The sequence below is a fragment of the Eucyclogobius newberryi genome, unplaced genomic scaffold, assembly GCF_026437365.1.
Source record: "Eucyclogobius newberryi isolate DKJ021-1_F unplaced genomic scaffold, fEucNew1.0.hap1 SCAF_8, whole genome shotgun sequence".
NCBI classification, from domain to species: domain Eukaryota; kingdom Metazoa; phylum Chordata; class Actinopteri; order Gobiiformes; family Gobiidae; genus Eucyclogobius; species Eucyclogobius newberryi.
This window is the reverse complement of record NW_027316500.1, coordinates 9,981,768-10,006,461: the sequence shown is the minus strand read 5'-3', so window position 1 is coordinate 10,006,461 and position 24,694 is coordinate 9,981,768. Positions and strand designations below refer to the sequence as shown.

General features: G+C 40.5%; 1 protein-coding gene across 1 annotated transcript; it reads right to left on the bottom strand.

Annotated features, from left to right (window-relative positions):
- Nucleotides 1-1,199: 1,199 nt before the first annotated feature.
- On the bottom strand, nt 1,200-20,979 carry LOC140351344 (guanine nucleotide-binding protein G(I)/G(S)/G(O) subunit gamma-4). Its single transcript, XM_072437152.1, has 3 exons — nt 20,793-20,979; nt 13,049-13,156; nt 1,200-2,604 (listed from the first exon to the last, which is right to left on the bottom strand). The coding sequence occupies exons 2-3, from the start codon at nt 13,145-13,147 to the stop codon at nt 2,476-2,478; spliced, it is 228 nt and encodes a 75-aa protein (XP_072293253.1). The 5' UTR covers nt 13,148-13,156; nt 20,793-20,979; the 3' UTR covers nt 1,200-2,475.
- Between the last annotated feature and the right edge of the window lie 3,715 nt (nt 20,980-24,694).

Below are 24,694 nucleotides of genomic sequence, written 5' to 3'. Positions count from 1 at the left end.
TCCTGAGGACCTGTGGACCCAGATGCCCCTCCCCTGGTGAAGTGGTCCCTGCCCTGTGTGGACGGTCCCTCATCTGCCTGAAGAGTGGCTCCAGTTCGCCTCAGTCGGTCCCTCATCTGCCTGAAGAGTGGGTCCAGCTCGCCTCCGACGGTCCCTCTTCTGCCTGAAGAGTGGGTCCAGCTCGCCTCCGACGGTCCCTCTTCTGCCTGAAGAGTGGGTCCAGCTCGACTCCGACGGTCCCTCTTCTGCCTGAAGAGTGGCTCCAGTTCGCCTCAGTCGGTCCCTCATCTGCCTGAAGAGTGGGTCCAGCTCGACTCAGTCGGTCCCTCATCTGCCTGAAGAGTGGGTCCAGCTCGACTCAGTCGGTCCCTCTTCTGCCTGAAGAGTGGGTCCAGCTCGACTCAGACGGTCCCTCATCTGCCTGAAGAGTGGGTCCAGCTCGACTCAGCCGGTCCCTCATCTGCCTGAAGAGTGGGTCCAGCTCGACTCAGACGGTCCCTCATCTGCCTGAAGAGTGGGTCCAGCTCGCCTCAGTCGGTCCCTCATCTGCCTGAAGAGTGGGTCCAGCTCCAGTCTCCTCGTGTCCGTCTGTCCGTCTGTGAGAGTCGGATCTCTCCTTCACTGGAACTCCTCCAGGTTTCTACGCTTTTTTCCCAAAGAGGTTTTTTTGTAGTTTTTCCTGGCTGAGAAGGAGAGTCTAAGGACAGAGGACCCTGGGACATCGTCCCTCGCCACCACAGACATTGTCTGACTTCATCGCCACCACAGACATTGTCTGACTTCATCGCCACCACAGACATTGTCTGACTTCATCGCCACCACAGACATTGTTGATTCATTTCTCCCTGTGGCCCTCAGAGGCAACTGTTGTTGTGATTTTGGGCCTTACAAAAATAAATTTATTTGATTTGATTTGATTTGATCATCGGTTTACATTTTATTCATTGTAGACGACTATTTAGATTTGAAAAAGCTCAATAATAAGAACTGATAAGCCCCGCCTCTTTATCGTGACAGCTCTACATGTGTCACTTGTGTCGTCATTTCTCATAAAATCCCAACTAAGTACAGGATGTGGGCGGGGATAGGGGGAAGGTGAAGGCGTTTTCTGAGCAAGATTACGCATAAATCAATGAGTAAACTAAAGATGAGGAAACACTGTCACTTACAAGGTTATCAATATGTCTCCTTTTTTTGAGCAATAAATACCTGCTATTAAATAAAATGCTTGAAAGATATATTTAATAAAATACTGTGGAATTTTCAGGCAAAGTAGTAGAAAAGCAGACGGCGGGCCACCCACCAGAAAAGTTACACAGTGCACCTTTAAGTGAGTAAATTAGATGTAAATTTAGCATCTCCATTACCTGTATTGGTTTAGTTGATGTTTATTACTCTTTATCAACAGATTCTTCACAGTTTGGTGGCTTTGGGGACATTTGTAAGATCAAATAGGTAAACAAACAATTCAAATTCAAAAGTAGTAATGCTTATTATAATTATATTGGCCGAGCTATCTGCAATCTCTCCCTAATGTTACAACATTTTCTGATATGACTTTATCCTTTGAGCAAAGACGCATACGGGACTGAAGATTAGTTGATACGTTTGAATCACAAGGTTGTTCACAAAATGATAAGCAAAAGAAAAGTCTATTAATTTTCATATATCTGCAAAACAAAAGTGCGGAAAGTGTGAAATGGCCAAAGTAAGATTCAAAATGTGGTTGGATGAACTTTGAAAAGGCAAAACTCTCATCAGTCTGATATGGCTAACCTTATAGACAAAGGGAGACGTTTACAATGGTTAATATATTGTATTAATCAATAATTAGGGGAATTGAGGTTGTTTTTTTTAATTGCAACGTTCACTTTTCCTCAACGATGTACAGTTACGTTATGACATTGATCTGATTGAATCCGACTGCTTGTTTTACTCAAGTGAGAAGGTTAATTATCAATAACTTTGGAGGTTAATTTCCAAAAACATCAATTATGAAGTGTCATATTGCGGCAGCACTTTAGAATTCCGTGGCTTGAATGCAGATAAGCAATGATAAAAGAGCTTTATTTTCCTTTTTTTTTCTAACTCAAGGGCAGATCTTGAATCGTACGCAGATAAACGAAAAGGAATTCAATATTTAAAGACATTTGGGCAAATTTGTGAGTCCTGAGGCAAAATCTAGCACGAGAAAAAAAGTCAACAAAAACATCTTCTCATTAAGCACTGAGCAAGGCTTCTCTAATACAAAGCATTAACAAACCTATTTAACAAGACATGGTACGCTCATACGGGTCGCCAGGTTGGGTAACCGACTCCCCCCCTCCCAAAAAACCCCATCAGCCACCGGGACAGAGCCGCGCAACAACACACAGTCCGCCTGGTTCAACCCATCTCAACGCCGAAAAGGCCAGTGGCTTCAGGTGTGGTGACGACAGAGGAGCCCCGCGGGACCTCCCGGACTGACGGGGCCCATCAGAGGATGCTGCAGAAGAACTTCTTCTCCCTGAAGGGGTTCTCCGACGCTGGCACGGGCACGATCAGGGGGTCCTCGCGTATGTGGGCGTCGCAGTAGGCCATCAGGTCGGCCGCCGCTTTGGACACCTGTGAGCGGTAGAGAGAGGTCATGCGTTATTACAGTATTTTCTGGAGTATAAGTCGCACCAGCCGAAAAAATGCATAATAGAGAAGAAAAAAACATGTATAAGTTGCACTGGAGTATGAAATGCGGTTGCAAGTGAGAAAATAACAAATAATGTCACTTATAAGTCGTTCTGGAGTATAAGTATATAAGAATAAATATAAGTATAAGTCGCACCCCGGCCAAAGCTATGAAAAAATTTGCGACTTATAGTCCGGAAAATACGGTATGTGTTTATATGTTTGATCAGAGGATTCACTTCAAGAATGAAATGTGGTTTTAATATGTGATGTCATCGCTTTAAGTTTTACAGTGAAGCTCCTTCTCTTTCTGAGCACAAAACTCTTTAAAGTTAATATTTTTTGTTTGTGTGTTGTTGTTTTTTTGCTATTTCAATTAAGTTAGTTAATTTTACATACAATATTTATTTTACACAACAGGCTTTTCAGCTTTTGTGCTGCTTTTGCTTGTCATAGAATCAGTTTTATAATTGTAAGCTAAATATTTATATCTAAGGTCAGCTTCAGCAATCAATCTAATCTTTTTTTATTTTTTATTGCATCACACAACTGCCTACAAGTACAAATATAAGTGCCAATGAATAGAGGAATATTTAAAATTCAACAATATTCTTTTAATTTGAGGGTTATTTCATCAATTATTTCAAACACGTTCTTGCTCGTATGAAGTCCTTATACATGTGTGCGTTAACAATATGTAAATGTGACAGTTTTCAAAGTCAAAGTGAAGACAGCGTCTGGTTTGTTGTGGAGCAGGGGCTTATGGGACAGAGGACAGAGAAGAGGGCGGGGCGAGCAGAGAGGAGCAGATGTGTCTTTGGGACCGAGGCGTCATGGGAACCGTGCGGACAACAGAGGCCCATCTGATCTCTGTCCCATAAGAATACATCAGGCGAACGAGTCTGGAGGAGTTCACCTTAAAAGCCGTTTTGTTCTGAACGTCGTTTACAGCCTCTGGAGTTCTGAGAGATGATGTCTATAGAAGATGTATATTATAGATATGTATTCAGCATCAGCAACACTTTGAAAGATTTCTGATTATTGGGTAAATTAGTAATGAATTTGAACCAAACAAGTCCAGCTAATAATCCAAAAAGATGAACATGATCTTCTTTAGTAAAGCTATAGAAAGTCAGATCGCCCCAGTCAAGATCTTGGTACCGTATTTTCCGGACAATAAGTCGCACCTTTTTTCATAGTTTTGGCCGGGGTGCGATTTATACTTATATTTATACTTATATACTTATACTCCGGAGCGACTCATATGTGATGTTATGTGATATTTTCACACTTGCAACCGCATTTCATACTCCAGTGCTACTTATATATGTTTTTTCTTCTCTATTATGCATTTTTTGGTATGTATTAGTGGAAATAATAATGAATTGGACTTTTTTTTTTGGACACTCAACGATGCTTTACATGCAAAGAGAAGACGTAAAAGTAATATAAGTGTGAAAATAAGACTTAGAGTACTAGTTATTTTAGTTGAATTTACAAAACATGATCAGACAGCTGTGCATTGGGACTTGTGCAGTAAGTTCTATGATGATTTTAAATGTACTGAAGTTCATTACATGCTCAAATTATACTCAATTGCAAATACAATTGAGTATAATTACATATATATAAGTACAGGTTTAGAAATCTACTGAAAAAAGTACAATTACCGACTAAATCTGCTCAATTACAGTAACGTGAGTATTTGTATTATTATTAGTTACTTTCCAATCCTAGCAATACATACATAAATTAGCTCAATGTATTAGTTTATGTATCGGAAGAATGTGAAAGGACTGTAATACTACCTACAAATGTGCAGAAATATCACTTTTTGCCGCAATTTGAAAGAGTTTTTATCGTAAATGACACACTTGATATTCAACATTATCTTCAAAACAACATAATATTATCTATAATCCAATATTTTGCCCCAACAAACCAGGGTAGTGGACGTCATCAAATAAATAACATATCAAAGGATGAAAATGTAATGAAAACTCTGACGATAACCTGAATGTTTTACTTTATCTATTCAAAAAATCCACCTTCACCATCACGGCAACTTTTAGAACAATTCCTGTCAACAACTATTGGCAATAAAGATGTCAAACTTTAAGAATTGCGGTTTTTATTTGAGACCTTTTGAAACAGCTTTCACTTTTCCTCCGTGACCTCTCCGTGACCTCCACAAACCGCAGAGAAACAATCTGTGAGAGAAAAATCTAGAGTTCCCTTTGAGAACGGGTCAGCGCTTCATTTCGACAGGTCAAAAAGTTTAGGAAGCACCAAAAACGCTCAACCGAGGAGGACCACAAACCCACACAACAAACTACTATTGAATTACTTTTAACTTCATCTAGTGTCCGTAGCAATTGGACCAGATGAGGAATATGGCTGGACAAAACAAGGACTAAAGATGGAAAACCAGGGCTAAAACTAGGACTAAAACCAGGATCAATGCATAAAGTTGCAGTGTTTGGGAGCAAAAAGTGGTACTGGCTTTACTATTTTGCCGATTTCTAAAGCATCATCCTTTAAATGTGCACTACGTAAAGCCAACTTACAGGTTAGATTTATGGCAAGTCGAGCTCACAGTGTTTTTCGATGTGTTTTAACAATAAAAAACACCCGTCATTCTATAAATACAGGATAGATTAATTTAATGCCTTAAGATTCAATCGGCAGCAAAGGCCATTCAAAAAAATAACATTGATGACACAAACTGCTCTGACGATTAAGGACTGGACTGACATCATAACCGACAGACACACAATGGAAAAAAATCGCAATTGGAAATGGACAAATTCAATAAACAATGGGAAACACTGGGACTTTTATTTTGGACTTAGTATGCTTCAACCCATCTTTTCTTTGGATGCCATCCCCTTATTTTCTCATTTTATGCTCTACTTGAATTTTTTAAATGTATATGAATTTATATTAATTTGTAATATTTTTTATCATTTTTTTATATTTTTTTATTTATATATTGATTTATATTTATTTGCATGTTTCTATGTTTTACTTTGTTTTTTTCATTTGGCAACACGTAACATCAGGGGGCGTGGTCTGGTGTGGGGAAAATGCAACTTTTTAACTCGTCTAAAACGTTTCCGGGCAAATTATCTGTATTTTAAGCACAACTGATTGGTTGTTCACATGGCGTTACCACAGAAAAATAAACTGATTGCTCTGCAGTTGTAAGAATGCAGCAGGCGGCGCTAGCATCGCGGTAGCATTCAGCCCGCAGCTAACGTTAGCATTCTTGTATAACTAGACAAATCCGGCCCGTTCGACCACTTTATTCTTCTATGTTTGTGTCTGTGTTTGGCACCATACGTATACTTAAGTCGGCGTTTGCGCTTGTAGTTGTTGAACGGCGGGTGACAGAACAGCTCTTCTACATTGAAATGAATGGATTGCTTCAGACACTTTATTTATGTCGTGGAACATTTCAGCTAAAGCCATAACCTCCATGGAGACAAGCAGAAATGTTGAATAGTGCACCTTTAACCTATCAAGAACCAACATTTACACCTTTTGAACAACTAAGTACATTTATTATAAGCGAAACTCTTCTGCCATGAACCCAAATACAACAACGTACCTTTTTTACAAGAAAATGATGACCTTTATCTACTAAATTCAACTTGAAATTACATCTAAAGCAGCAGTTTGAATAATTCTTTCTTCTTTTTCTTTTTGCCAAGGTGACTAGCGTCCCCCCACACTCGACGTGATTGGACGGAGCGACCTGCAGAGTTACACAGTTTAACCTCCGTAAATCAGCATCGCCGCGCCCGCCTTAATCCACGCCTGACTCTAGCTTACTTTTCTGATTCTAAATACAACATGGACCTCTTTCTGTGGATGCGCGCGTGTGTAAACGATAAAAGCAAACATAATTGGTTTCAAAAACGCATCTCTGTTTTGGAAATGAGCTGTCACTTTGATGCTGCTGCGCGGATCTACTTTCTCTCTCCTAAAAGATCTGTGAGGAAGACACATCACACACAGCACAACATCATGTTTTAGTTATTTGTTCGTGACGGATTCATGTTTAAACTTCACATTTTCCTTTCTTTGTGTCTTTGTTTCATCTGGAAACTTTTGGACAATTGGAGACTATTTGGAAATTTGGATATTTCAACTGTTTCTTTATTTTATTGTTCATTTATCTGTACTTCAGACGCTCTTACTGGCCAAACCCTCTACATTTATCCTGGGTTTGGACAGCTTCACGCAGGATGAACATTGAAAGTAAATTGATCTGAGACTATAATTGGAAAAGAGAAAAACTAACTCCTTTGAACACGTTCCTACACTGACAAAAATGACCTAAATAGGACAAAATGCAGCCTTTTCGTACAACAGAGCTATAGTCTGAACAGAATGTAGGGATTTTAACAATTAATGTGCTACGTATCCAGCCTTTTCTTTAACAACATGTGATATTTGTCTTTGTGGAGCCCATTTGACCCAACCCTGCAACTGTGGGAGTGGTTACAGCAGTGACCAGGAGCGACAGACACAGAGAGAAAACAACAATCATTCATTCAAACAAGCGTTTATTGGATTCAATTTGGCTCCACCGGGTCATCGAACACCTGCATGTCTTTGAACGATTGGAAAAGACAGAGAGAACCAAACTGAGGCCACATTTGCTGATCGACAATGTCACGGACGGATATTTATGACACAGTCTCACTCACACAGAAGAAATCCTAATAGGTGAAGTGTCTTGCTCATGGATACGACAGCAGTTTAGTTGAAGCAGGGATCACACCTCCTGCACCAGTGTTGAAGTGCCTCTGAGAGGTGGGACCACTCGTTGAACTAAAATGCACCTTTGAATTTGGCTAAAATGTATAAAATGTTATCCCAGAATAGCTTTTTTAGGTTTGTGATTTCACTTCCTGTTTATAATTGATCACACGAGGAAATTACCCACCAAACACTGGGCCAAAACCCATCTAATGTCGCACATAAAACACATCTTTATTTAGTTGAATTGATGTTTAGAATGTCAAAAAAGTTGTTTATTTTGTGTGAATTATGCATAAACAACAAGTGTGATGTCACTTCCTGTCATCTGGAGCGTGACGTGATTATTAACCTTGCATTACACAAACCAACCCTTTACTTTACTTAGATTAATAACTCTCAAATAATATCTTTAACAGTAAGAGTGTGCAGTTTGCCCGATTTGACCCTTTTTTCTTTTGTACTTTAACTATTTTAAACTTGTCTAGATTGTGTTTTTGTCCATTGTAGAACCCCAATTAGTGCTCAATAAAAAGTTTGACTATTTCAGAGAGATTTACTCCTTGAAAGAGATGAGGAGAAAAAAGAAAGAAAGAAAGATAAACACAATCTTTGCACATGATAATCAGAGTTAAGTTCAAACACATAACTTTTACGGGCTTTTTATGCCGTTTATTAGTAAAACTGTTCATATTCCAACAGTAAACGAGATCAAACGAATCTCAAAAATGTGGTTTGTGCCCAGCATGGTTACTATAGCGACTTGAGAAATTGTGCCAGATGGGGCAACGGCGTGGCCTACAGTCACACGTGAACCTGCGAAGGTCAGCGCTCTATTATCGGGTCAGCGCTCTATCATAGGGTCAGCGCTCTCTACGATTATGGACAGGCCAGGGCTCGTGTTCAGATCGGAATCCTCCAGAATGATTCGTGACGAGTCTTTTAAGGTCGTTTAGAAGCTGGATTCAGTTACAGAATCTGGCAACCCAAAGTGAGAAGCTAAGTCTGTTTCCATCTTGAACCAAAACACAAAAAACGCACAAATCGTACAAACGTTGTGTGTTTCAACGTTACAATTGCTATCGGCATTTGACCCGGACGTGTTTACTTTCTCCTCTGCCTTTTAGAATAAATGACCCGGGAGATTAAGTCAATGTTTTCCAAAATGAAGCACCGCCTAAATGTTTACTGCTGTTTTCGACCCGAGCTCTCACGTTACTACGAGAGCGTCCAGCTTCTTCTTCTGTGGACGGATGCGTGTTGAACTCGCGGTGGACTTAAAATGCACTTTGAAACAATCGCCACATAACTCATTAGCTAATGCACTTCATGTTTATTCATTATTTATCTCCTGTAATGGCGCCTTTTATTGACATCATGCGGCTCGGAGGCAGACGGACGACTGTTTAAGAACGATCACGGGTCGGACACTTGGGCAACGCGGCCTAAACCTTCAAAAAAAAGTCATTTATCTGTTTAACGATCTGACTTTTGCGTTGGTTGGTTGGGAACCCAAAGGGAGAGACAGTTTCCCCCGGACACCGCAGTGGTCTGGAGCGATTTACGAGCGATAATGCACCGCGCTGGTCAAATACGTCTCCAGCAGTCAAACTTGACCGCTCCGACGACGTGCCAAAGCCTTTATTACTGAGTGTCCGGCGTAAATAACAAACAGGGACTTAAATACTTACTTTACTTAGTACATTACTTAATACATTACTTCATCATGTTCACTGTGAGAAGACAAATGGACGGCTGCAACCGCCATGAAAAGTCATATTTAGTTGGATTAATGTTGATGTATTGGTTGATTGGTTTGATTTCGGTTGAACAATGATTTAAATGTCAAAAATCACATTCAATTCGAGAAGATTTTCAAATTCTGTTAAAGGTGGAATGATGTTTAAATGTAACTTGTTCCTGGTTCTCTTTCACGAAGCTTTTGGTCAAATCGTTAATAATCACATGCACGAACTTTCCATCACATGCACAGCTTTAGAAGGCTTAGAGGTTCGTAGATGCACGTTTGCGACGCATAAAGATTTAAAATGACATCTGATTCCGACACAAAGGTCTGTTTTATGATATAGTCTAAAAACATAATTTACTCATTAACAAGAAAAAGTCGGGTAATCCAAGGAGCATTTATGGAAACTATATTGGGTTGCTCTAGTAATAAAATGTATCTTCTATATTTAAATGGTCTCATCTGAAACTAGATAATGCTATTGTTGGATTTTAACAAACTATTAGAGCGGGAAAAGTTAAATAAGGCCGATTTAAACACATTTAATTAAGTCAGATCACGCGTTACCATCAGAGCCCGAGTGCTGGCTGGTATATTTAAATTCAGAGCGTTATTGCGTGCCTATATTTACACACGCTCGCTAAAACTGCCATAAAAAAGAGTCCGGATCGGCCTAAAGTCAATATGTAACCAGTGCGGTTTGATAATGACACAGTTAACTGACTGTCGGGCCAAAGGTGGAGCGCCGTAATGTAACGGCTCACCTCCATTATCAGAGCGAGCGCCGGAGTTAAAATTAGCAACATAATGCTGTTTGGAAACACGAGAGGAGCAGAAGGCCGCTGACCGTAACTGCGACGGCCAGAGATGAACCCGGCGACGATGCAACAAGGAGCTGAATTATCGTGACAGGAAAGTGGATTATGGCAACGTTTGGGACAGTGAATATGTCCTCACTCATTAGATTATGGATGAGGATCAAAACCAGTGACAAGAAATCCACAAAAGACGAATGCAATGGATGTTCTAATGGTTTAGTGAGTAGTTTAGTGGCTGTAGGAGTCGTAGCAGAACGTGTTAAGAGCGGTTATTAATATAGCAGATTGGTGATAATATGATCACCAATATGTTCACTTTCACTACATTTCTGACTGAATAACTCTAATACAAACTGTTCAACTGCAGAGGATCATGAGGTCAGATGAATAACTATGTTTGGTGTCATCGGCATGACGATGCGGGGGTCTTCCAGGGCCGAAGAACTAAGATGATGTCAAAAGTAGCTTGATTTGTGTCGGAAACTAAATGTATTCTTCACATTTTGCTTCAGAACGTCCCATTGGTTCATCTAGTTTTGTGTAAACAGATTTTAGCCCAATAAAATGACATGTTTTTTATTGGTGAATATTTTCAACTAGTTATTATTGTTAAGAATGATCCTTGCAGCCCCAACTTGACCTTTTTTGTCTCGTAAACCTCATATTCTGAGTTCCATAGTCACATATTTCTATTTTTGCTATTTCTGTTCTTTATTTACATCCAAATCATGCTATAAAACGTTCTTCACGACGTGCCACTGGTTGGGAAACACTGTGGAAGTGAGAGTCATTAGTAGTTTATCTCGACTCAGCAAAATAGAATAAAATAACGTCTTTTGCTGGGTTAACAAAAATGCTAAATCCTCCTGACAAAAGCCCGCGTCAGCAGCAGTGGACCGCGGTCTCTGACTCAGGGCAGCGGGACGTCCCGTTGCGTGACACTGTTGACACTGTGCGGACTCGGTGTGACAGCAGAAGACGGCGTGAGGGCGTGTGGGGCGGGCGGAGGCGGGCGGAGGCGGGGTGAGTGTGGGGTCAGTGTCTGCGGTGGAGGTCAAGCCTGTCGGGAGAAGCACGTCGGACAAGATGGCGGGCGGATGAGGCCGAGGACGCTGCACAAACGCTCTCTCGGGCCGACGCCCTCGTCCACCGCGTCTCAGGCCAAACTCAGACAGAGACGAGCAATCGGGTTTGTTTATGTCAGTGACGGCTTCATGAACGAATGATGATGATTGATGACGATTCTGCTGAAGTTTGTAACGTTTTCCAGTCCACTTTTCCTCACAAGAAGCCGTATTTGTTTGTTTTGACGCAAACAAATGTAATGTTTCTCTGATTGGTTAATCCATCACACTCATATGAACGCTGGGAGAAAAGTCTGGGGCCCTGACTACATATCTTACAGCACAAAGCAACTATTTATTTATGGGGAAACAGGAGAAATTGGTGCTTAACAGTTTAAAATGGTTGACGGAATGAATCTTCACTGCAGATCTCACAGTGCAGGCAAAGCACAGGCCGGTCAGACTGTTATACCACTACAATCAAGCAAACAATCCATCTTTTATTTTAGAATATTAATAGATTTGAACATTATATTGCAATCAGATCAAAATTGCTACTTGAATTGTCACAGTCACCAAGTCGCAGAGCCTGTAATGTTTTAGTTTATAACATGTCTACTACAATCATGTCTATTTATGGGGATTTGTAAGTTTAGGGTTGGATTAGCAGGTCATTATTCAGTCTTTTCTTGAATATTACTGCTCACTTTGAACAGAAACCTAATTTGAATACATCATTGTGCAAATCTGGTCTCAATTACAATATAAATCACAGAAATTGCATGTATTTTTCTTTCTTTTCCCATTATCGTGCAGCCCTACTCTACAGTAAATATCTCCGCTCAAACTAACTTCATGTCATTTTAAACTACATGCATACGTTTGGTTTACTTCTCCGAAACATCTCAATCAGATCTCACAGACTTTGACTCCTAAACGTCTGACATGAGCTTTCCACTATTGACTATTTCTGATTCAATCCGTCCTCAAACGAAGCAAACGAAGCCTCCAAGTCAACGCTGCCTTAAACTGTGCTGAAGCCAAAGTGTGCAGAGCGTCGCAACTGGCTGAAGTCATGTGATGCGTGTGATTTGAATCCCAGGAGAGATGTCAGACTCAACAACAACACGTTTGGTTTGGATCATTGACTGCACAAAACGTTTAAAGAGGGGAAGATATTTGCAGTTTAATGATCTAATTGTGATGGATGACGCTCGGCAATAACTGCACTTTAATAAGTCTTAGTTAAGAATGAACAAAGGCTTAAATCATGATGAACACAAGCGTTATTCAGGTGTAGTTATTAGTACTTTACTTCAAATATCTCTGTTGTATTCATGCTAGATTTAGATGCATTTAAATATTTTTTCCTCACTTTTGATCAGTTTGCTCTTTCAAGATTCCACCTGGAAACAACATTGTCCAAACTCCACCTAAAGATGTTTTACTATTTAGAAATATCCAATTGATATAATAAGATATTCAAAATCCCCTCTGTACATTTTATTTTGTATATAATATAACACATAATAAAGTAAGAAATTTAAACCTGGTCTGTCCATTTTTTTTATTTTTATGTCCCAAATGTGTGCAATGTTGGCCTTATTTATATTTAAAACACAAAATTCAAAACTGTCTTATGCTTATTTTAGTAAGCTACACAAGAAGTTTCAAATTGATATCTTAAAATGTAAGATTATTCCTATTCACATGCTTTGTCTCGCTTTAAATAATGGATAAATATGACTTTTTACTAACGCTGTGGGAACGATATTCAGCCCATGGTGGCAACAAGACATAAATTGTGTTTTTTATTCAATTTATTTATTAAAATTACCCAGTTTAGGCCGCCAGCATCCCCTCACATCACCCAAACTTATGTAAGATGTTGCATTATTTCCACTTGCGCAGCTGCACAACCAAAAAAGTAAAACGCAAACCCTCCACCCTGATAAAATCACCTCTAAAGCAACATCAAAACAGGACGTTACCTTTATCCTATCCATGCAGGCTTCCATCTTGAGCTGCTCCACGGCTTTCCGAGCTTGGGAGATGCTGGCCGTGCTGTTGTTGGCGATGCTGTCCTTCATGTCTCAGTCCTGCACAAAGACACACAACAGGAGCCTTTAGAGTCGGCGGAAACGACAGCATTTTGTCCTGAAAAGACCAGGTCCCTGAAGGCATCGCCGCAGCCTCCCTCAGAGCCGGCACTATGGCTTTAGAAAGACCTATTATGACTGAGAAATATGTTCAACCGTCAACTATGACCTATTTATTATCAAGGGGCAGACTGGGGTAGTCACTTAGCAGTCAGAAAAGGGCAATAGTATCAATGGCACGTGGGGAAAAGCCTAAGTACAGCTGGATAATGGGGACTATAGGGCACGTGGAGGGCAGGAAATCTTATGGCGCTTCAGGGGACGACGTAATGGAGGAAGGAGGAGAAAACTGAAACATATACGGTGACGACATTAAGCATATTTTGATTGTGGATTCAGAATCGGCTTTACAGACATTTCCTGTGAATCGAGGCGGTTTCGAACTCAAAATAAATCAATAAAACTCAAAAGTACGTTCAGTCAGCCTAATGTTAAGCCAATGGAGAGTTTAAAATGCAGAATTCTGAATTTACAGAGCGTTTAAAAGATTTGCAACGCGATAAATGCTAACGATAAATGTGTTTAACTGTAGACGGATGGGTACTTTAACATGGCCAGAAAGCAGAGCAGATAACACAATAATTGGATCTGATTATTGCTGTCTGTTCATGCGCAGTAAGTAATCTGATAACCAGAAGCAAATGATGACATGTGGCAGTTAATTTGTGTGTTTTTTAGAGTAACTGCTGCATCTGGAAGACAAACTACAATGCATTTTAAAATGACTCTTTCAATCTTCAGCATGATCATTTTTCATTCATATCTTTACCACTTTAGTTTTTGCACAGTTTCCCTCGCCAAAGCCGGTCCAGATGTGAACGATCAGAGAGAAATCAGACTACTCGCACCGGATGTAGCTGTTTACGTGACTATAATCTGATTACTCCAAACATCAATGACCCAGCGGCTTTATCGGTTGCACATGTGGCCAGTAACGAGAAGTTTTTGGACGTTCGATCCCTAAAAACGGTAGTTATATACAGTCCAATAGGAAGACAGAGTGGACTCACCATAGGCCTACTCATCTTCACACTCGCACAATCAACACAATCAAATCAAAACTGGCACAGAACTAAACCTGGATCGGACCAGAACTGAACAAGACCAAACCAAATCCACATTAGGACCGAAACTCGTCCCAAACCAGTGGCTACGTTTACACGCTCACCAAACATCTGATTATTATCTGCTTTACATGACATCCAAACCTCAAAATGAGAACCACCACGATCAGACATATGGCTCATTTTGATGTCCAGTACGCAACATAACACTTAATCTAACACAACTGGGGCACTTTGCACGGCCAAAAGGTAAGAAATTACATTATATAGATCTAACTAATAAAGAAAGGGCAAAGTCTAAAGATGCAGGTTAAGGGCAAAGTGCAGGACAATGATCTAACCTAAGCATTAGTGTAAGGCAGTCATTAAAGCTTATTTAAACTGACTAATTCACCAAATGTTAGCCATGCCATTCAAAAACAACAACAACAACAACAACATCATCTATAGGTAATATAATATGTGAGATATTTAGCACACACAACGCTTGATACATAACCTACTCCTGAGCATATGTTGCTACAGAACAGCCACAGAAACCACTTGCTCCTTCACACCAACAGGCCTACAACCCACATAAGACACACCCTACAACCCACATAAAACACACCCTACATCCACATAAAACACACCCTACATCCCACATAAAACACACCCTACATCCCACATAAAACACACCCTACATCCACATAAAACACACCCTACAACCCACATAAAACACACCCTACAACCCACATAAAACACACCCTATATCCCACATAAAACACACCCTACAACCCACATAAAACACACCCTACATCCACATAAAACACACCCTACAACCCACATAAAACACACCCTACATCCCACATAAAACACACCCTACATCCCACATAAAACACACCCTACATCCACATAAAACACACCCTACAACCCACATAAAACACACCCTACAACCCACATAAAACACACCCTATATCCCACATAAAACACACCCTACAACCCACATAAAACACACCCTACATCCACATAAAACACACCCTACAACCCACATAAAACACACCCTACAACCCACATAAAACACACCCTATATCCCACATAAAACACACCCTACAACCCACATAAAACACACCCTACATCCACATAAAACACACCCTACAACCCACATAAAACACACCCTACAACCCACATGAAACACACCCTACATCCCACATAAAACACACCCTACAACCCACATAAAACACACCCTACAACCCACATAAAACACACCCTACATCCACATAAAACACACCCTACAACCCACATGAAACACACCCTACAACCCACATGAAACACACCCTACATCCACATAAAACACACCCTACAACCCACATAAAACACACCCTACATCCACATAAAACACACCCTACATCCACATAAAACACACCCTACAACCCACATAAAACACACCCTACATCCACATAAAACACACCCTACAACCCACATGAAACACACCCTACATCCACATAAAACACACCCTGCAACCCACATAAAACACACCCTACAACCCACATAAAACACACCCTACAACCCACATGAAACACACCCTACAACCCACATAAAACACACCCTACAACCCACATGAAACACACCCTACAACCCACATGAAACACACCCTACATCCACATAAAACACACCCTACATCCACATAAAACACACCCTACAACCCACATAAAACACACCCTACATCCACATAAAACACACCCTACAACCCACATAAAACACACCCTACAACCCACATGAAACACACCCTACATCCACATAAAACACACCCTACAACCCACATAAAACACACCCTACATCCCACATAAAACACACCCTACATCCCACATGAAACACACCCTACAACCCACATGAAACACACCCTACATCCATATAAAACACACCCTACATCCACATAAAACACACCCTACAACCCACATAAAACACACCCTACAACCCACATAAAACACACCCTACAACCCACATAAAACACACCCTACATCCACATAAAACACACCCTACAACCCACATGAAACACACCCTACATCCACATAAAACACACCCTACAACCCACATAAAACACACCCTACATCCACATAAAACACACCCTACATCCCACATAAAACACACCCTACATCCCACATAAAACACACCCTACATCCCACATAAAACACACCCTACAACCCACATAAAACACACCCTACAACCCACATAAAACACACCCTACATCCCACATAAAACACACCCTACAACCCACATAAAACACACCCTACAACCCACATAAAACACACCCTACACCCACATAAAACACACCCTACAACCCACATAAAACACACCCTACAACCCACATGAAACACACCCTACAACCCACATGAAACACACCCTACATCCACATAAAACACACCCTACATCCACATAAAACACACCCTACATCCACATAAAACACACCCTACATCCACATAAAACACACCCTACAACCCACATGAAACACACCCTACATCCACATAAAACACACCCTACATCCACATAAAACACACCCTACATCCACATAAAACACACCCTACATCCACATAAAACACACCCTACAACCCACATAAAACACACCCTGCAACCCACATAAAACACACCCTACATCCACATAAAACACACCCTGCAACCCACATAAAACACACCCTACATCCACATAAAACACACGCTACAACCCACATAAAACACACCCTACATCCCACATAAAACACACCCTACATCCACATAAAACACACCCTACAACCCACATAAAACACACCCTACATCCACATAAAACACACCCTACATCCACATAAAACACACCCTACATCCACATAAAACACACCCTACATCCACATAAAACACACCCTACAACCCACATAAAACACACCCTACATCCACATAAAACACACCCTACATCCACATAAAACACACCCTACAACCCACATGAAACAAACCCTACATCCACATAAAACACACCCTACATCCACATAAAACACACCCTACATCCACATAAAACACACCCTACATCCACATAAAACACACCCTACATCCCACATAAAACACACCCTACATCCACATAAAACACACCCTACAACCCACATAAAACACACCCTGCAACCCACATAAAACACACCCTACATCCACATAAAACACACCCTACAACCCACATAAAACACACCCTACATCCCACATAAAACACACCCTACATCCACATAAAACACACCCTACAACCCACATAAAACACACCCTACATCCACATAAAACACACCCTACATCCACATAAAACACACCCTACATCCACATAAAACACACCCTACAACCCACATAAAACACACCCTACATCCACATAAAACACACCCTACATCCACATAAAACACCCCCTACATCCCACATAAAACACACCCTACATCCACATAAAACACACCCTACAACCCACATGAAACACACCCTACATCCACATAAAACACACCCTACATCCACATAAAACACACCCTACATCCACATAAAACACACCCTACATCCACATAAAACACACCCTACATCCACATAAAACACACCCTACATCCACATAAAACACACCCTACAACCCACATAAAACACACCCTACATCCACATAAAACACACCCTACATCCCACATAAAACACACCCTACATCCACATAAAACACACCCACCCTACAACCCACATAAAACACACCCTACATCCACATAAAACACACCCTACATCCACATAAAACACACCCTACATCCACATAAAACACACCCTACAACCCACATAAAACACACCCTACAACCCACATAAAACACACCCCATATCCACATAAAACACACCCTACATCCACATAAAACACACCCTACAACCCACATAAAACACACCCTACATCCACATAAAACACACCCTACATCCACATAAAACACACCCTACATCCACATAAAACACACCCTACAACCCACATAAAACACACCCTACAACCCACATGAAACACACCCTACATCCACATAAAACACACCCTACATCCACATAAAACACACCCTACATCCACATAAAACACACCCTACATCCACATAAAACACACCCTACAACCCACATAAAACACACCCTACATCCACATAAAACACACCCTACAACCCGCATAAAACACACCCTACATCCACATAAAACACACCCTACATCCACATAAAACACACCCTACATCCACATAAAACACACCCTACATCCACATAAAACACACCCTACATCCACATAAAACACACCCTACATCCACATAAAACACACCCTACAACCCACATAAAACACACCCTACATCCACATAAAACACACCCTACATCCACATAAAACACACCCTACAACCCACATGAAACACACCCTACATCCACATAAAACACACCCTACAACCCGCATAAAACACACCCTACATCCACATAAAACACACCCTACATCCACATAAAACACACCCTACATCCACATAAAACACACCCTACAACCCACATGAAACACACCCTACATCCACATAAAACACACCCTACATCCACATAAAACACACCCTACATCCACATAAAACACACCCTACATCCACATAAAACACACCCTACAACCCACATAAAACACACCCTACATCCACATAAAACACACCCTACAACCCGCATAAAACACACCCTACATCCACATAAAACACACCCTACATCCACATAAAACACACCCTACAACCCACATGAAACACACCCTACATCCACATAAAACACACCCTACATCCACATAAAACACACCCTACATCCACATAAAACACACCCTACATCCACATAAAACACACCCTACATCCACATAAAACACACCCTACATCCACATAAAACACACCCTACATCCACATAAAACACACCCTACAACCCACATAAAACACACCCTACATCCACATAAAACACACCCTACAACCCGCATAAAACACACCCTACATCCACATAAAACACACCCTACATCCACATAAAACACACCCTACAACCCACATAAAACACACCCTACATCCACATAAAACACACCCTACAACCCGCATAAAACACACCCTACATCCACATAAAACACACCCTACATCCACATAAAACACACCCTACAACCCACATGAAACACACCCTACATCCACATAAAACACACCCTACAACCCACATAAAACACACCCTACAACCCACATGAAACACACCCTACAACCCACATAAAACACACCCTACAACCCACATAAAACACACCCTACAACCCACATGAAACACACCCTACAACCCACATAAAACACACCCCATATCCACATAAAACACACCCTACAACCCACATGAAACACACCCCATATCCACATAAAACACACCCCATATCCACATAAAACACACCCTACAACCCACATAAAACACACCCTACATCCACATAAAACACACCCCATATCCACATAAAACACACCCCATATCCACATAAAACACACCCCATATCCACATAAAACACACCCTACAACCCACATAAAACACACCCCATATCCACATAAAACACACCCTACATCCACATAAAACACACCTTACATCCACATATGGTAACATTAAGCACATTTGACCCACGTTCTGACCCAAAACGCACACAATATAACCTAAACATAACTTTCCTCAGCCAATGAGCAGCTGGATCTCCCTCCGCTGCGGCCGCCACAGCATCTCGCACTAAAAGAAGCTGCTCTCATTCCGGGGCCCCTCATGACCCCCCGAAAATCACAAACGTCCCAGATTTTACTTGAAGGCTCCATCCGTCAATATCCTCAGCGGCGCGCGCGCGGGGCGGGGGGGGGGGGGGGGGGGGGGGGGGGGGGGACACACACACCTGACCACCGCCGCGCGCCTTCTGATCCGCACACGCGCGCGCAGAGCTGGTGCTGCTGTCGGATCAATCGCATCCAATTGTTTATTTATTTAATCCCAACTAAAACGCTCCGAGGCTAAAAAAAATGCAATTCGGAGACATTATGAGACATTATGAGACATTAGGAGACATTAGGAGACATATGTTGCGCGCGGAGGATTTGACGCTGAAAAAATCCCCGTCCCGCGTCGCTCCAACGGCAATTGACGGCTCTAATCACACCCTCTCTTGAGCACCAGGCCCTTTTTTCCCATTCGGGTTTCCCCCTCCATCATCTTCCCCTCGTCCGCAACGCAACGCACGGGCCCCCGCAGTCCACCACCCCCCCAAAAAAAAAAAAAAAAAAACGCGCGCGGCCCCCGACACGGCTTTTGTCACAACACGCGGGGCAGCGGTGCGGATCCGTCAAAACGCGCATGATTTTGGGAGATGTGTGTGTGGGGGACAAAAATGGAGGGATCCGCGGACACGCACCGTGCAAGATGCGGCCCAGCTCTCTCTCCCCCCCGCGAACGGCCGAGGCGCGTCCCGCAACACCGCGAGCGAAGCGAGGGGATCCCGGTATGAAACGCGCCGGTGGCTCGCGCGGAGATGGGCCGGAGGGGACGCGGACCTACCTGAAATGTGCCAACGCTTATCCAATTTGGAGGATTCCGGGTTGACTCCACCCAACACACACACAAAACACACGCACACACGCACAGTCACGCACACGCACAGTCACGCACACGCACACGCACACGCACGGGCCGATCCGGATCTGTCAAATCTTGAAACAGCCAGAGGAAATCCCGGCCTGGTTCTTTCTGGTCGGGGGCCGGACGAGCAGCGCGGGACGGGGTGCCGCGGGTGGGTCGGTGCGGGGCGCGCGGGAGCGGCTCGCCTCAAGGTGCGCGTCGTGGCGGTTGTGTGTTTTTTATCCCCCCGTTTTGTTGTTGTTGTATCCGAACGAGGAGCGATGGGCGCGAGGCTGGAGCGAGGCTGGAGGTTTGTGGTCGAGCTCCACGAGATGTTACGCACGGCGGCGGCGGCGGGGGGGGGACCTCTGCGTGACGAGCAGGACGCGCGGGGCTGTGGGGCAAGAAGGAGCGGCGCCGCGGACGGACGGACGCGCGGCAGTGGCGTTAACGCGCGGCACGAGGCGGCCGTGAACGCACCGAGACGCGCCGCTGTTTCGAGGCAAATCCACGCGTGTTGCTCCTGCTTTTGTTTGGTCCTGTTTCTCCTGCAGCTGCAGAAGATCATCAGGTTTTCCCTCTGCGTTTTTACATCCGCTTTGACATCACTGGGGCTCCGACAGTAAAGGCCCCGCGCCCCTTGTACTTGTGTATTTGAGTACTCATGTGTACTTGTGTATTTGAGTACTCATGTGTACTTGTGTATTTGAGTACTCATGTGTACTTGTGTATTTGAGTACTCATGTGTACTTGTGTATTTGAGTACTCATGTGTACTTGTGTATTTGAGTACTCATGTGTACTTGTGTATTTGAATACTCATGTGTACATATGTATTTGAATACTCATGTGTACATGTGTATTTGAATACTCATGTGTACTTGTGTATTTGAATACTCATGTGTACATATGTATTTGAATACTCATGTGTACATATGTATTTGAATACTCATGTGTACATATGTATTTGAATACTCATGTGTACATATGTATTTGAATACTCATGTGTACATATGTATTTGAATACTCATGTGTACATATGTATTTGAATACTCATGTGTACTTGTGTATTTGAATACTCATGTGTACATATGTATTTGAATACTCATGTGTACATATGTATTTGAATACTCATGTGTACATATGTATTTGAATACTCATGTGTACATATGTATTTGAATACTCATGTGTACATATGTATTTGAATACTCATGTGTACTTGTGTATTTGAATACTCATGTGTACATATGTATTTGAATACTCATGTGTACATATGTATTTGAATACTCATGTGTACTTGTGTATTTGAGTACTCATGTGTACTTGTGTATTTGAATACTCATGTGTACATATGTATTTGAATACTCATGTGTACATATGTATTTGAATACTTATGTGTACTTGTGTATTTGAATACTCATGTGTACATATGTATTTGAATACTCATGTGTACATATGTATTTGAATACTCATGTGTACATATGTATTTGAATACTCATGTGTACATATGTATTTGAATACTCATGTGTACTTGTGTATTTGAATACTCATGTGTACATATGTATTTGAATACTCATGTGTACATATGTATTTGAATACTCATGTGTACATATGTATTTGAATACTCATGTGTACTTATGTATTTGAATACTCATGTGTACATATGTATTTGAATACTCATGTGTACATATGTATTTGAATACTCATGTGTACATATGTATTTGAATACTCATGTGTACATATGTATTTGAATACTCATGTGTACATATGTATTTGAATACTCATGTGTACTTGTGTATTTGAATACTCATGTGTACTTGTGTATTTGAATACTCATGTGTACATATGTATTTGAATACTCATGTGTACATATGTATTTGAATACTCATGTGTACATATGTATTTGAATACTCATGTGTACATATGTATTTGAATACTCATGTGTACTTGTGTATTTGAATACTCATGTGTACATATGTATTTGAATACTCATGTGTACATATGTATTTGAATACTCATGTGTACATATGTATTTGAATACTCATGTGTACTTATGTATTTGAATACTCATGTGTACATATGTATTTGAATACTCATGTGTACTTGTGTATTTGAATACTCATGTGTATATGTGTATTTGAATACTCATGTGTACATATGTATTTGAATACTCATGTGTACTTGTGTATTTGAATACTCATGTGTACATATGTATTTGAATACTCATGTGTACATATGTATTTGAATACTCATGTGTACATATGTATTTGAATACTCATGTGTACATATGTATTTGAATACTCATGTGTACATATGTATTTGAATACTCATGTGTACATATGTATTTGAATACTCATGTGTACTTGTGTATTTGAATACTCATGTGTACATATGTATTTGAATACTCATGTGTACATATGTATTTGAATACTCATGTGTACATATGTATTTGAATACTCATGTGTACATATGTATTTGAATACTCATGTGTACTTGTGTATTTGAATACTCATGTGTACATATGTATTTGAATACTCATGTGTACATATGTATTTGAATACTCATGTGTACTTGTGTATTTGAATACTCATGTGTACATATGTATTTGAATACTCATGTGTACATATGTATTTGAATACTCATGTGTACTTGTGTATTTGAATACTCATGTGTACATATGTATTTGAATACTCATGTGTACATATGTATTTGAATACTCATGTGTACTTGTGTATTTGAATACTCATGTGTACATATGTATTTGAATACTCATGTGTACATATGTATTTGAATACTCATGTGTACTTGTGTATTTGAATACTCATGTGTACATATGTATTTGAATACTCATGTGTACATATGTATTTGAATACTCATGTGTACATATGTATTTGAATACTCATGTGTACTTATGTATTTGAATACTCATGTGTACATATGTATTTGAATACTCATGTGTACTTGTGTATTTGAATACTCATGTGTACATATGTATTTGAATACTCATGTGTACATATGTATTTGAATACTCATGTGTACTTGTGTATTTGAATACTCATGTGTACATATGTATTTGAATACTCATGTGTACATATGTATTTGAATACTCATGTGTACATATGTATTTGAATACTCATGTGTACTTGTGTATTTGAATACTCATGTGTACTTGTGTATTTGAATACTCATGTGTACTTGTGTATTTGAATACTCATGTGTACATATGTATTTGAATACTCATGTGTACATATGTATTTGAATACTCATGTGTACATATGTATTTGAATACTCATGTGTACATATGTATTTGAATACTCATGTGTACTTGTGTATTTGAATACTCATGTGTACATATGTATTTGAATACTCATGTGTACATATGTATTTGAATACTCATGTGTACATATGTATTTGAATACTCATGTGTACTTGTGTATTTGAATACTCATGTGTACATATGTATTTGAATACTCATGTGTACATATGTATTTGAATACTCATGTGTACTTGTGTATTTGAATACTCATGTGTACATATGTATTTGAATACTCATGTGTACATATGTATTTGAATACTCATGTGTACTTGTGTATTTGAATACTCATGTGTACATATGTATTTGAATACTCATGTGTACATATGTATTTGAATACTCATGTGTACATATGTATTTGAATACTCATGTGTACATATGTATTTGAATACTCATGTGTACATATGTATTTGAATACTCATGTGTACATGTGTATTTGAATACTCATGTGTACATATGTATTTGAATACTCATGTGTACATATGTATTTGAATACTCATGTGTACATATGTATTTGAATACTCATGTGT